The 15,413-nt window shown below is 40.1% G+C and overlaps 1 protein-coding gene across 1 annotated transcript in view; it reads right to left on the bottom strand.

The window, feature by feature from the left end:
- Positions 1-3,206: 3,206 nt before the first annotated feature.
- sec16a (SEC16 homolog A, endoplasmic reticulum export factor) overlaps positions 3,207-15,413 on the bottom strand; it is a 45,641-nt gene continuing 33,434 nt past the window's right edge. Inside the window, 7 exon segments of the mRNA XM_034191462.1 lie at positions 3,207-5,559; positions 11,041-11,094; positions 11,830-11,889; positions 12,305-12,376; positions 12,751-12,830; positions 13,332-13,463; positions 14,195-14,315. Coding sequence (XP_034047353.1) covers positions 5,485-5,559; positions 11,041-11,094; positions 11,830-11,889; positions 12,305-12,376; positions 12,751-12,830; positions 13,332-13,463; positions 14,195-14,315 — 594 coding nt within the window. The 3' untranslated portion in view covers positions 3,207-5,484.

Below are 15,413 nucleotides of genomic sequence, written 5' to 3'. Positions count from 1 at the left end.
CGCTGGTAACAATCTGGATGGTTTTTTTCCTCTTTTGTCCAGAGGACACGACGTCCATGATTTCCAAAAACAATTTGAAATGTGGACTCATCAGACCACAGCACACTTTTCCACTTTGTCTGTCCATTTCAAATGGGTTCAGGCCCAGAGAAGGCAGCGGTGTTTCTGGATGTTGTTGATGTATGGCTTTCGCTTTGCATGGTTTTGACTTGCTCTTGTAGATGTAGCGACGAACTGTGTTAACTGACAGTGGTTTTCTGAAGTGTTCCTGAGCCCACGCAGTAAGATCCTTTACACAATGATGTTGGGTTTTAATGCAGTGCTGCCTGAGGGATCGAAGGTCACGGGCATTCAATGTTGGTTCTCGGCCTTGCTGCTTACGTGTAGAAAGTTCTCCAAATTCTCTGAATCTTCTGATTATATTATGGACTGTAGATGATGGAACCCCTAAATTCCTTGCAATTGAATGTTGAGAAACATTGTTCTAAAACTGTTGGACTAGTTTTTCACACAGTTGTTCACAAAGTGGTGATCCTCGCCCCATCTTTGGTTGTGAACAGCTGAGCCTTTTGGGGATGCTCTTTTGACACTCGCAATTAGTGTCCTCAGTTCCCAAACGCTTATTGAGTGTTGTTAGAAGGAAAGGTGATGTAACACAGTGGTAAACATACCAATGTCCCAGCTTTTTTGAAACGTGTTGCAGGCATCCATTTCAAAATGAGCAAATATTTACACAAAAACAATAAAGTTTATCAGTTTGAACATTAAATAGCTTTTTGTGGTGTATTCAATTGAATATAGGTTGAAGAGGATTTGCAAATTGTATTCTGTTTATAATTTACATTTTACACAACGTCTCAACTTAATGGGAATTGGGGTTGTACATGCCAGGTTTTGTTTTTAGTGAAAGTGACTTGATAATCTGTGTCTGGGCTGATTGGCCATCATCCTCAGTTCAAAATTTACTGCTTCAATCCTTAGGACATATTGCTGGATGGTTTGTCTTTTGTTTGGACGCTTTAGGTCATCTGGGACTTTTCACAATAGAGAAAGGTCAATCACAAGGTTTGAAGGCCAACAGTCAAACATTTATGTCCACACCAGAGACACGAGACCGTGTGCATTTGGTTCCGTGTCCATGAGTTTAAACAGGCCTTTTATACCCAATCATGAGTGTCCTCAGTTCCCAAACGCTTATTGAGTGTTGTTAGAAGGAAAGGCAATGTAACACAGTGGTAAACATACCAGTCGCAGCTTTTTTGAATGTGTTGTAGGCATCCATTTCAAAATAAGCAAATATGTGCACAAAAACAATGTTTATCAATTTGAACATTAAATATCTTGTCCTTGTGGTGTATTCAATTGAATATAGGTTGAAGAGGATTTGCAAATCATTGTATTCTGTTTTTGGGTGATTCTTAGACTACGGGCACTTATGTCCTTTGATCATATTGTATGAAAAACAGAAAAAAGGGGAAATTTCACACTTTTAGTTATCTTTACAATGAAAGTGTGTTAAGAAATTTGTTCTAGTAGTCTATGATGACTTTTTCACCTTTTTTCAGCATCATATCATGCAAATATTGCCGTTTTGTGCTTGTCCCACACTCAGACGTTTGATCTTCAATGATAAAAATGAATGGTAAAGAAACTTTTTTTATGTTTTAAAATATCTCTGAATAAAATATCAGTAAAATAATCAAAACATAATTGGGGTATTCAATGTCATACAACTGTTGATTTTTTTTTTTAAACAAAATGTAGTCCCACACTATTGCCGTAATTTCCACAACACTAATGTCCCTTTAAACAGTTTGTATGAAAGATTGTTTGGGTAGTTTCTATGGAGATTATCAGTGACATCAGAGCACATGTATATACCGCCAAATCACAACAAACAGTTGCCCCAAGGCGCTTTATAGTGCAAGGCAATGGTGTGGTGGAAATTACATTTACAAGGCCAATAGTGCCTGTAGTTAAAGAATCACCCTTTTATTTACATTTCACACATTCTAACGTCACTGGAATTGGGGTTGTACATGTCGACATACTTTCTTTTATATCGCGTGCGCTATAGCCTGAAAAATGGTTTGACCAATTTAAAACAATCTGTGCAAAGCCTTTGTGTATGTAATCTTGTATTTTTCTGGATCATTCACTTTTTATGCCAGTGGTTGCTTTACCATTTTTGGTTGTTAAATTAACTTCCCATCAAGTGCATTGTATTTATTGATCCTCTTTATTTTAGCAGTTAATACTTGAACATATTAACAGTTGGATGTTTGTATGCATCTCGCTTTCATGGAGCACTAAAATGTGTCTTAGGTGCTTTTGTTGGTGAAGACAGTTTTACTGACCTTTGAGGATGATGCTGCGATCTTTGGGGAATCAATGGATACCCTGATTGTAGGACTTGAGAAGCAGAGCAACGTGTCAGCATGTCTGGGTTTGCAATTTATCCCAGATCGAAGCAGAGATCCAGGATTTCAACAAATTCTTGGACTCGGTTATCAGAACTGCATCTGTATGTAATCAAGATGTTGAACTTGTACAAACATTCACTTGTCTCAGTGGTGACATTCACATCTCTGGGTCCTCAGCCTTTGAGATTGAGAGACGCATGAGAAGAGCTTATGGAGTCATGAGGCTGCTGGACGGAGGTGTTTGGCGATGCCAATATCTTTGTGGGAGAACGAAGATCTAAATCTTTACGGTCGTGGTGCTTCCCATCTTATTGAGTGGTTGAGATGTGCATGCTGGTCAGTGACGGTGGAAGGTATATTTTTCTGGAGGTTGCGCTATTTAAAAAGATATATATGTAAAATGTGTGCTTAATCAGGCAATAAAGGGAAATATGTTTATTTGTCCAGGTTAGTTACATCATTCTGCATTGGTATGGAAAGCATGACAGGAGTTTTGTGGGGGGGGGGGGGGGGGGGGGGGGTACTTTTTTGATTACAATAAAATAAAAACAGGTGCCCTAAAAAACAAAAAGGTGGTGTTTCCTATTTGTCCTGTGTAGCAAAACTATTCTGCATTGGTTACACAAATATATAAATATGCTAGCAAGATGATACATACGAGATCATAAGTTTTGGGTCACTGCACCAGTAATTTGATGGTCTCTAAGTGGGGGGAAAAAATTTCATGAAAATAAGTGAAATTTCAACTGCAGTAGCTAATAAAAACACCCAAACACATCTTTGAAAGTGCTACGGAGCTCAAAAATACCTTTATTATCATTCTTTCCGTATTTAGTATCTGAAGTCAATTTTACACAGGCTATTTTAAAACATTGAAGAAAACACCTCCAAGGGGACCTTTAAAACTCATAACCCCATGATCTACACTTCATCAGAAAAGCAGGAAGAAGGGACCTGGGATGACAATTACAAAAAAAAAAATAACCTACACACTTTGAAAATGTGGTTTTCTTCACAATTTAAAGATCAGTTTACAGATGCAGCCGTACAAGTGATTAGACTGGATTAGAAATGCATTTCATCAAAGCTAATCTTTGCTCTCCACACACATGCGCGTGCCTACAGCTCATAAATACAATCAATCTGATATACAAATATTTAGAATTTTTTTTTTTTTAAGCAGTCATGGAATCCTGCTGATCTTAAGACCACTCATTGTGTAAAACGTTACAGAGGGAGAAAGACGGAGAAGAGACCAAGACTGACCTTAAACAGGAGTTGGCAGGAGAGTATTTAAATAAAAATTTGGAGGAACTAGCATTCTACCACTGTAGAATGTCTCCAACTTGGCTCCTGCTGAGTCGACATGCCTTTACTGGTGGATGGAGGAGGAGCGCAAATGATGAATGATGGACCGCCCGTCCTCCTCCCACAGAATGCTATGAGTCACACACTGACAGAACAGTTTACATACGCACAAGGGGGCCAGTAACAAAATTAAAAAGGTGTCGCTTTTTCATCATCACAGATACACCCACACACACAAAACTAAAACAGGACCTGTGATTATTCTTTGCTGCAGGGATAAATGAGAACAAACTTGCAGTCAAGTGAATGAGGACAATCAGAAGCAGCTAAAGTATTAGACATTAAAATACACCAACGAAAACTGTGTGTCAACATATCCCTGTGTGTTTTGAAACACTATAGAGCTCCAGGAGTTGACATTGTGCAGTTCCTCAAAATCACGTCTCTGTCCCACTGGCAGGAAAAGGTAGAACGCTTGCAATTTGAGCTGCACACAGAGCGCAGCTGTCCACCAATCCAGTGAGTGAAATAAAGTCTCTGATCAGAAGATAAACAGGTCTGTGATGGCCAGCAGACACACTGAGGTTCCACAGTGACACCACAGAAGACGCTTCTACCAATGTTGTACAAGTAGTAAACGCACACGTGTCTACGGGCTGACAGACACGCGTCACAGTGATTGAAGTTCAACTCTTCAATATGCATTAATCACCAGAGTTGGTTTGGATTACTTTTAAATTTCATCACTTTTAAATATGAAGAGCACATTTCCATTAACTGGCTTTGAAGTATTCCAATTGTATTTTTGTGTACAATAATATAATAAATTTCAAAGTAACACCTACCCACCTCTGTAGTAATCACAATATGTGCATTAATCTGAGCTCGGGGCTATAAAAGATTATAGCAAATACTCAGTCTCACAGTGTTAAAGAAAGCAAAAATTCTTTTATCCAGATCACTTTAATCATTTAACAGGTTTAAGAAATAATAATAAAAAAAAACAATTCTTAAGTTATTCCTGCTCATGAATAAAAACACCACCTGCTGAGGAAATGTTTCCCAGCATCTGTCTCATCTGAAGCATTATCTTATGAACAGATAACTTTAAAAAGACAATGTGAGAAATACAAACTGCTGTCATTGATTACACTGCTAATTTTATAACAGCACACTCACTCAGTGTAGAAAGCTTTTAGCAGATACACTCCGAATTTTATCTCAAATCCAGATTTGGACCATTTCTATTCACTAGGATTTTGCAATAGTCCATAAAGTCCGATAAAACCCCTTACAAAACCACTCTGGGTGCATTATTAAGGGTTTTGGGGTATTGGATCTAGTTGGTTTTGTGACATAGCATAGATTATTGTCTCAATTAAAGTGCGCAGTGAACTTTAAGGGCTTGAACTCAATATTAGCCCCATTCATTTACTAAGCAACAATCAGTGTCTTCTCCTGCCAATAGGGGGCATACACCTGACTGAGGCACTGACATCTGGAGCTCTTGTTTTCAGTCTGGCTGCAAGAAATAAGCCCTTCAATGAAATTTTGTAACTGTTACAAATAATTCAATCAAAATTAAACCAAACATGAAAGACTGCTTTAATTGTTTGACAACGACAAATATGGTGGAGGTTGTGACTCAGTTTGTCTTAGGTAGAGGGAAATGAAGGGTCTTTAAGACTGTGAGCAGTATGCGCTTCAGCTCCTCCAGGTACACAGTATCACTCCAACAAATCTGTTTTAATTTTTACTTCAACGTGGGGTACTGCTGCTGTCCACTCAAATGACCAGCATGATGTCCACCTCCAGATGGTACACTCGTCTAGGAAACAAGAAAAAACAATTATAAGAAAGAAAGATAAGACTGCTTTTTACAGCTATGCAGGTTCACTTTTTTCCCCACTTACTTACAGTGCATCCAGAAAGTATTTACAGTGGTTCAAGTTTTCCACGTTTTATATTACAGCCTTATTCCAAAATGGATGAAATTAATTTTTTCCCCTCAAAATTCTACACACAATACCCCATAATGACCATGTGAAAAAAGTGTTTTTTTTTCAAATTTATTCAAAATAAAAACCAAGAAATCACATGTACATAAAGCTTTGATATGAAGCTAAAATTGAGCTAACTGATCATCCTTGAGATGTTTCTACAGCTTAATTGGCGTCCACCTGGGGTAAATTCAGTTGATTGGACATGATTTGCAAAGTCACACACCTGTCTACATATAAGGTCCCACAGTTGACAGTGTATGTCAGAGCACAAACCCAGCATGAAGTCAAAGGAACTGTTGGATCCACCAGGACTCCTCCTAGAGCTGGCCATCCATCTAAACTAAGCAATCGTGGGAGAAGGGCCTTAGTCAGGGAGGTGACCAAGAACATGACGGTCACTGTCAGAGCTCCAGCATTCCTCTGTGGAGACAGAACCTTCCAGAAGGACAACCATTCTGCAGCAATCCACCAATCAGGTATGGGAGAGTGTCCAGACGGAAGCCACTCCTTAGTAAAAGGCACATGGCAGCCCACCTGGAGTTTGCCAAAAGGCACCTGAAGGACTCTCAGACCATGAGAAACTAAATTCTCTGGTCTGATGAGACAAAGATTGAAGTCTTTGGTGTAAATGCCAGGCGTCATTTTTGGAGAAAATCAGGCACCATCTCTACAGCGAAGCATGATGGTGGTAGCATCTTGCTGTGGGGATGTTTTAGCCGGTTTAGCATGGCGACTTCTCCTGTCTCTCCCGCACTTTTCTGCTCTGGGTGTGAAATGTTTAGTTATTCCTCGGCCTCCTTTAGCAGTAATGGTACTTGTAATAAGTGTAGCTTATTCGTAGCTTTGGAGGCCAGGCTGGGCGAATTGGAGACTCGGCTCCGCACCTTGGAAAATCCTACAGCTAGCCAGGCCCCTGTAGTCGGTGCGGACCAAGGTAGCTTAGCCGCCGTTAGTTCCCCTCCGGCAGATCCCGAGCAGCCGGGAAAGCAGGCCGACTGGGTGACTGTGAGGAGGAAGCGTAGCCCTAAACAGAAGCCCCGTGTACACCGCCAACCCGTTCACATCTCTAACCGTTTTTCCCCACTCGGCGACACACCCGCCTAGGAACAAACTCTGGTTATTGGCGACTCTGTTTTGAGAAATGTGAAGTTAGCGACACCAGCAACCATAGTCAATTGTCTTCCGGGGGCCAGAGCAGGCGACATTGAAGGAAATTTGAAACTGCTGGCTAAGGCTAAGCGTAAATTTGGTAAGATTGTAATTCACGTTGGCAGTAATGACACCCAGTTACGCCAATCGGAGGTCACTAAAATTAATATTGAATCGGTGTGTAACTTTGCAAAAACAATGTCGGACTCTGTAGTTTTCTCTGGGCCCCTCCCCAATCGGACCGGGAGTGACAGGTTTAGCCGCATGTTCTCCCTGAATTGCTGGCTGTCTGAGTGGTGTCCAAAAAATGAGGTGGGCTTCATAGATAATTGGCAAAGCTTCTGGGGAAAACCTGGTCTTGTTAGGAGAGACGGCATCCATCCCACTTTGGATGGAGCAGCTCTCATTTCTAGAAATCTGGCCAATTTTCTTAAATCCTCCAAACCGTGACTATCCAGGGTTGGGACCAGGAAGCAGAGTTGTAGTCTTACACACCTCTCTGCAGCTTCTCTCCCCCTGCCATCCCCTCATTACTCCATCCCCGTAGAGATGGTGCCTGCTCCCAGACCACCAATAACCAGCAAAAATCTATTTAAGCATAAAAATTCAAAAAGAAAAAAATAATATAGCACCTTCAACTGCACCACAGACTAAAACAGTTAAATGTGGTCTATTAAACATTAGATCTCTCTCTTCTAAGTCCCTGTTAGTAAATGATATGATAATTGATCAACATATTGATTTATTCTGCCTTACAGAAACCTGGTTACAGCAGGATGAATGTTAGTTTAAATGAGTCAACACCCCCGAGTCACACTAACTGCCAGAACGCTCGTAGCACAGGCCGAGGCGGAGGATTAGCAGCAATCTTCCACTCCAGCTTATTAATTAATCAAAAACCCAGACAGAGCTTTAATTCATTTGAAAGCTTGACTCTTAGTCTTGTCCATCCAAATTGGAAGTCCCAAAAAACAGTTTTATTTGTTGTTATCTATTTTCCACCTGGTCCTTACTCTGAGTTTCTGTGAATTTTCGGATCTTTTGTCTGACTTAGTGCTTAGCTCAGATAAGACAATTATAGTGGGCGATTTTAACATCCACATAGATGCTGAGAATGACAGCCTCAACACTGCATTTAATCTATTGTTAGACTCGATTGGCTTTGCTCAAAATGTAAATGAGTCCACCCACCACTTTAATCATACCTTAGATCTTGTTCTGACTTATGGTATGGAAATTGAAGACTTAACAGTATTCCCTGAAAACCCCTTCTGTCTGATCATTTCTTAATAACATTTACATTTACTCTGATGGTCTACCCAGCAGTGGGGAATAAGTTTCATTACAGTAGAGGTCTTTCAGAAAGCGCTGTAACTAGGTTTAAGGATATGATTCCTTCTTTATGTTCTCCAATGCCATATACCAACACAGGGCAGAGTAGCTACCTAAACTCTGTGAGTAAGATAGATTATCTCGTCAATAGTTTTATATCCTCATTGAGGACAACTTTGGATGCTGTAGCTCCTCTGAAAAAGAGAGCTTTAAATCAGAAGTGCCTGACTCCGTGGTATAACTCACAAACTCGCAGCTTAAAGCAGATAACCCGTAAGTTGGAGAGGAAATAGCATCTCGCTAATTTAGAAGCTCTTCACTTAGCCTGGAAAAAGAGTCTGTTGCTCTATAAAAAAAAGCCCTCCGTAAAGCTAGGACATCTTACTACTCATCACTAATTGAAGAAAATAAGAACAACCCCAGGTTTCCTTTCAGCACTGTAGCCAGGCTGACAAAGAGTCAGAGCTCTATTGAGCCGAGTATTCCTTTAACTTTAACTTGTGACTTCATGACTTTCTTTGCTAATAAAACTTTAACTATTAGAGAAACAATTACTCATAACCATCCCAAAGACATATCGTTCTCTTTGGCTGCTTTCAGTGATGCCGGTATTTGGTTAGACTCTTTCTCTCCGATTGTTCTGTCTGAGTTATTTTCATTAGTTACTTCATCCAAACCATCAACATGTCTATTAGACCCCATTCCTACCAGGCTGCTCAAGGAAGCCCTACCATTAATTAATGCTTCGATCTTAAATATGATCAATCTATCTTTATTAGTTGGCTATGTACCACAGGCTTTTAAGGTGGCAGTAATTAAACCATTACTTAAAAAGCCATCACTTGACCCAGCTATCTTAGCTAATTATAGGCCAATCTCCAACCTTCCTTTTCTCTCAAAAATTCTTGAAAGGGTAGTTGTAAAACAGCTAACTGATCATCTGCAGAGGAATGGTCTATTTTAAGAGTTTCAGTCAGGGTTTAGAATTCATCATAGTACAGAAACAGCAATAGTGAAGGTTACAAATGATCTTATGGCCTCAGACAGTGGACTCATCTCTGTGCTTGTTCTGTTAGACCTCAGTGCTGCTTTTGATACTGTTGACCATAAAATTTTATTACAGAGATTACAGCATGTCATAGGTATTAAAGTTACTGCGCTGCGGTGGTTTGAATCATATTTATCTAATAGATTACAATTTGTTCATGTAAATGGGGAATCTTCTTCACAGACTAAGGTTAATTATGGAGTTCCACAAGGTTCTGTGCTAGGACCAATTTTATTCACTTTATACATGCTTCCCTTAGGCAGTATTAGACAGCATTGCTTAAATTTTCACTGTTACGCAGATGATACCCAGCTTTATCTATCCATGAAGCCAGAGGACACACACCAATTAGCTAAACTGCAGGATTGTCTTACAAAGACATGGATGACCTCTAATTTCCTGCTTTTAAACTCGGATAAAACTGAAGTTATTGTACTCGTACTTGGCCCCACAAATCTTAGAAACATGGTGTCTAACCAGATCCTTACTCTGGATGGCATTACCCTGACCTCTAGTAATACTGTGAGAAATCTTGGAGTCATTTTTTTTTATCAGGATATGTCATTCAATGCGCATATTAAACAAATATGTAGGACTGCTTTTTGCATTTGCGCAATATCTCTAAAATTAGAAAGGTCTTGTCTCAGAGTGATGCTGAAAAACTAATTCATGCACTTATTTCCTCTAGGCTGGACTATTGTATTTCATTATTATCAGGTTGTCCTAAAAGTTCCCTGAAAAGCCTTCAGTTAATTCAAAATGCTGCAGCTAGAGTACTGACAGGGACTGGAAGGAGAGAGCATATCTCACCCATATTGGCCTCTCTTCATTGGCTTCCTGTTAATTCTAGAATAGAATTTAAAATTCTTCTTACTTATAAGGTTTTGAATAATCAGGTCCCAGCTTATCTTAGGGACCTCATAGTACCATATCACCCCAATAGAGCGCTTCGCTCTCAGACTGCAGGCTTACTTGTAGTTCCTAGGGTTTGTAAGAGTAGAATGAGAGGCAGAGCCTTCAGCTTTCAGGCTCCTTTCCTCTGGAACCAGCTCCCAATTCGGATCACAGAGACAGACACCCTCTCTACTTTTAAGATTAGGCTTAAAACTTTCCTTTTTGCTTAAGTTTATAGTCAGGGCTGGATCAGGTGACCCTGAACCATCCCTTAGTTATGCTGCTATAGACTTAGACTGCTGGGGGGTTCCCATGATGCACTGAGTGTTTCTTTCTCTTTTTGCTCTGTATGCACCACTCTGCATTTAATCATTAGTGATTGATCTCTGCTCCCCTCCACAGCATGTCTTTTTCCTGGTTCTCTCCCTCAGCCCCAACCAGTCCCAGCAGAAGACTGCCCCTCCCTGAGCCTGGTTCTGCTGGAGGTTTCTTCCTGTTAAAAGGGAGTTTTTCCTTCCCACTGTCGCCAAGTGCTTGCTCACAGGGGGTCGTTTTGACCGTTGGGGTTTTTCCGTAATTATTGTATGGCTTTGCCTTACAATATATAAAGCGCCTTGGGGCAACTGTTTGTTGTGATTTGGTGCTATATAAATAAAATTGATTTGATATGATGTGATTAAGAAATCTGGCAAAAACAACAACAACAACAAAAAAAAAAACAAACAAAAAAAACACCTTTCTTCATGTTGTCATTATGGGGTGTTGTGAGTAGAATTTTGAGGGGAAAAAATGAATTTACTCCATTCTGGAATTAGGCTGTAACATAAAATGTGGAAAAAGTGAAGCCCTGTGAATACTTTCCAGATGCACTGCAACTGCTCACCTGTGCAAAGTGTGCAGGGTTGTAAAAGGTGACACCTCCAGTGGGAGTGGTTCCCTGGGTAGGATGAAAAGGACATGCAACTTTAAATTTGACTTTTTTTTTATGCTTGCTACTGTCATTAAGGGGGTGTCAACCACCTATGATGGAATTACTCCACGCTGTTGTGTGCGTGTCATGCGTGATGGCAGAACAGGGCTCTTTGCTCACATCTGAAATGTTACTTTTTTACTTATTTGGGCAAAGAGAGTGGTGGTGCCATGGCAGACGCATGACTGGCCTTGTTCTGCCCACAAACAGCAAAAACAGGACGTGAGGAGTGGACACAATCCCACACACTGATTTGACAATACACGAGACATCATCCCAAAAATGTGTGAGGTTAATGCCAAAGAAAACTGGAGTCCACAGTGAGGCAGCATTACCAACCACTAATCCACTTTGTTTTAATTTTTTGTTTGAATAAAACATGCAAAGCATTGTGATGGGTTAATGAAGCAGTGTTCCCATGACAACAGACAGGGATGTTGTCCTGCAACAGCCTCCTGCATGCTGGTGATTTCCAAATTGACATTAACCATCGTTAAAATTTTGAGCTTTTTTTTTGTTTGCGCAAAGCATTAAGATTTATTTATGCTGGAGACAGCAGGCGGGCAAGCAGGCGGACACCCTGGGCTGGATGGGAGGTCGTGAAGCTGGTATGACTGATGCTAGGTGGATTCATCAGGTGGACGGAGCAGGGGTTTGCACATGAGTATGCACGTAGGGCTCTGGAGACCCAGCTACAAGTACCTGGTTTAAATGCTGACTCACTTCACGTGATAAAGAACTCATTGAGCTAGAACGCGAGATCTACAGACAGCATGAGAGGAAATACATAAGACAAAAATAAAACAAGGATTAATAATCTCTCATGCACTGGTATTAGATCTGTCTCCACTATCCTCCAACTCAGGATGAAGATAAACCATCAGAATTTATTGTCATCTTTTTTTTTCTTTTTAAGAAAACACATGAAGAATGATCGTAACAGTCAATGGAACTGAAACTCAATGTTTTGTCAAAAGATGTGCATCCTGCATGAATATGAGCTCAAGATGATATGCATGCACGCGTTCTCAGCTTTCACACACTCTTACAGTCTGTTAGTTACATTCACAGAGCCACCCATGCTGCAAGCACAGGCTATAATGTTTGAAGCTTCATGTTTCAATGAAGGCACCAGGGGTCACGCAACGATGCTGCCAGCTCTCGCAAACAAGCTTACCTGCCCAGACTGTGTCCCATCAGGCATGTGAGGAACTTCTGGAGCAGGTGGTAACAACATCGGGTTGAACATCTGAACAGATTATGGTATTTAATGTTAGTCATATCACCAGAGCTGAGACTCGGGCTTAAGATGAAGACACCTCATGTTGGTAATGGTGTACAAACTAGAAAAAAACAAACAAACAAAACTTTTCTTTAAAAATAAGTAAATAAATAAAAATAATACAAAACTAAACTATTGTGCAGTTATTTAAGACAGTGTTTTATGGAATATTGTAGCTGCCTGCTATAAATTTAAAGAATGGTAATTACTTTATTTGGGAATAAAAATGAAAAGTGGATTAAAAGAGCAAACTTATCTGTGTATCTTTCTCTGTTGCATCAACATTTTGATAAAGATTTCTGTTTAAACACAAGACAATATTGATAAAACCAATGCATTACCTGTGGAACAGCACTATTTGGGGAATTCTGCTGCTGATTTCCTCCCTCACTGCCCTCTACAGGTTGCTGATCATCAGGGGCTACAGCACGGACACACACAAATTAATAAACTAGGCTAACATCAACAAGCTATCGATACATGCTAATTACATCATTTATTTATTTATTTATTTTTGTTAATACTTATTTAATTCATTTCTTATCCACATAAACACACAAACACACATGAACAAAAAGGAACAGAAGTAAGATAAGTCTTTTCTGTAACAAAAAATAAAAAAACAAAATAAATAAAAATAGACAGAAATCCACTTGTCACTTCACTTAGTGCCAACATACAAATTAAATACCAACATTTCACAGTGAAAACACTGGAGCACCAACTTCTTAGATGGTCCATAACTACAATTAACTGAACAGTAAGCCACATTACTTCATGTATTAGTAATAAAATGCTCAGAAAGGGCAAACACTGTCAAATCCACAGTAGCTAGCATCCACTACAAGCAGCCTCTGCTGGGTCGTCAACTCAATTCTACAAATGGGTATTTCATGGCAATAACATGCTACACGAGACATACCTGAACTAGGCACAAACAGGTTTGTGGGCACTGGCATCGGTGCTAGAGGAGCAAAGATGTCCGCAGGAGCTAATCCACCTGTTTTAGAAGTTTGACTGGGGTTCATCACATCCACATATCTGTTCTTTGTGCCTGGGGGGGGGGATTGAAATACAGCAAATATGGCACACTAACATCAGGTTGTGAGACAAGGTTGTTTGCTTGTGTTGCCAAATCCAAATTGTAATCAATCTTTTTAAAGAGAGGAGCCTTCAGCTTTCAGGCTCCTCTCCTGTGGAACCAGCTCCCAATTCAGATCAGGGAGACAGACACCCTCTCTACTTTTAAGATTAGGCTTAAAACTTTCCTTTTTGCTAAAGCTTATAGTTAGGGCTGGATCAGGTGACCCTGAACCATCCCTTAGTTATGCTGCTATAGACGTAGACTGCTGGGGGGGTTCCCATGATGCACTGTTTCTTTCTCTTTTTGCTCTGTATGCACCACTCTGCATTTAATCATTAGTGATCGATCTCTGCTCCCCTCCACAGCATGTCTTTTTCCTGGTTCTCTCCCTCAGCCCCAACCAGTCCCAGCAGAAGACTGCCCCTCCCTGAGCCTGGTTCTGCTGGAGGTTTCTTCCTGTTAAAAGGGAGTTTTTCCTTCCCACTGTAGCCAAGTGCTTGCTCACAGGGGGTCGTTTTGACCGTTGGGGTTTTACATAATTATTGTATGGCCTTGCCTTACAATATAAAGCGCCTTGGGGCAACTGTTTGTTGTGATTTGGCGCTATATAAAAAAATTGATTGATTGATTGATTGAAAGAGCTCCCAACTGAAGTGAAGCATTATGAAACAAAAAGCAAAAGTGAACAGCCATGGTCTTACCTGCTTTCCGGGAGAACATGTTGACAGGAGGACCCCCACTTGGGGGTGCAGCAGGGCCTGCAGGGCCTAGCATCTGAGGCTTCTTGGGGAATCCAGATGGAGGTGGTGGAGGCGGCTTACTCTAACAGATTTTAATATCAATATATTAATAATGATAGTTGATGTGTAATTTATTTCGTCTTGGGTCAAATAAACGCAAAGCAAGTTGACCTAAAATACAGCTTTAAACCTTCAGGAAATGGCATGAAAGAAGACACTTTTCTACCTGGAAATTCTTTCATGTGTGAAAACAAACTGCTTGACAAAGCACGAGACCAGACATTCCCACATGTGCATTCTTCATGGCTGCTCTGTGCCATAATGTTTTCACACAATTTGAATATGGTGTGTGAAATCAAAGCAATGAGGTACTGGGAATGTATTCTGTTGTCAACAACAGCATCTTGAACTGTCACAGATTTGGAGGATAATGTAATTTTACTACTCAGACAGCAGTTCAGCATTTCAGTACCCATCCAGTGAAAACCCCTGTTAACCATTTAACAATAAAATGCTTCCATTCTGGGTTCTTAGACAGCAAAAATGTAGCTGAGTGGATGAGCTTGTGGAGATTACTCCAAAACAATAAAATGCCATCACCTTGTAATGCACCAAATTTAAATTAAAAGAAAAAAAATTAAAGGCAGAAAATGATAATTAACTGATTAGTTCATGGTGAACTCTGATGCACCAGATCCAACTTAGTTGGTAGTACAATGGAAAAATTGAAAAACTGCTGCCATTTTTCTTGTAATTAAGTGGTAGACTGCAACTGACATTCAGTGCATACCGCCACCTATTACACCCTTAATTCTTATTCAAAACAATATAAATTAAACTGTTCTTCTTAAAGCCTTTCAGGAAGAGGAACAATGCTGTAATTTTATGCCTGTCCATTTTTTACTCTCCCAGGATATCTTCCATTTCAGATTCTCTGCTACATCAGTATATATTCAGAGAGTTTAGAATCTTTGGAAACATTCAAATTTTGAACATTGTTCAGGATCCTGCATGAAAAAGGAACAGGTCATGGTGCTACACTGACACCTGCTGGACATCTCAGGAATGATTACACACATACATACATACACACACATACATGTGTGTGTGTGTGTGTGTGTGTGTGTATGTATATATATATGTGTGTGTGTGTGTGTGTGTGTGTGTGTGTGTGTGTGTG

The sequence above is a fragment of the Thalassophryne amazonica genome, chromosome 17 (assembly GCF_902500255.1).
Source record: "Thalassophryne amazonica chromosome 17, fThaAma1.1, whole genome shotgun sequence".
Taxonomy (NCBI): Eukaryota; Metazoa; Chordata; class Actinopteri; order Batrachoidiformes; family Batrachoididae; genus Thalassophryne; species Thalassophryne amazonica.
This window is presented reverse-complemented; position numbering and strand designations above follow the sequence as displayed.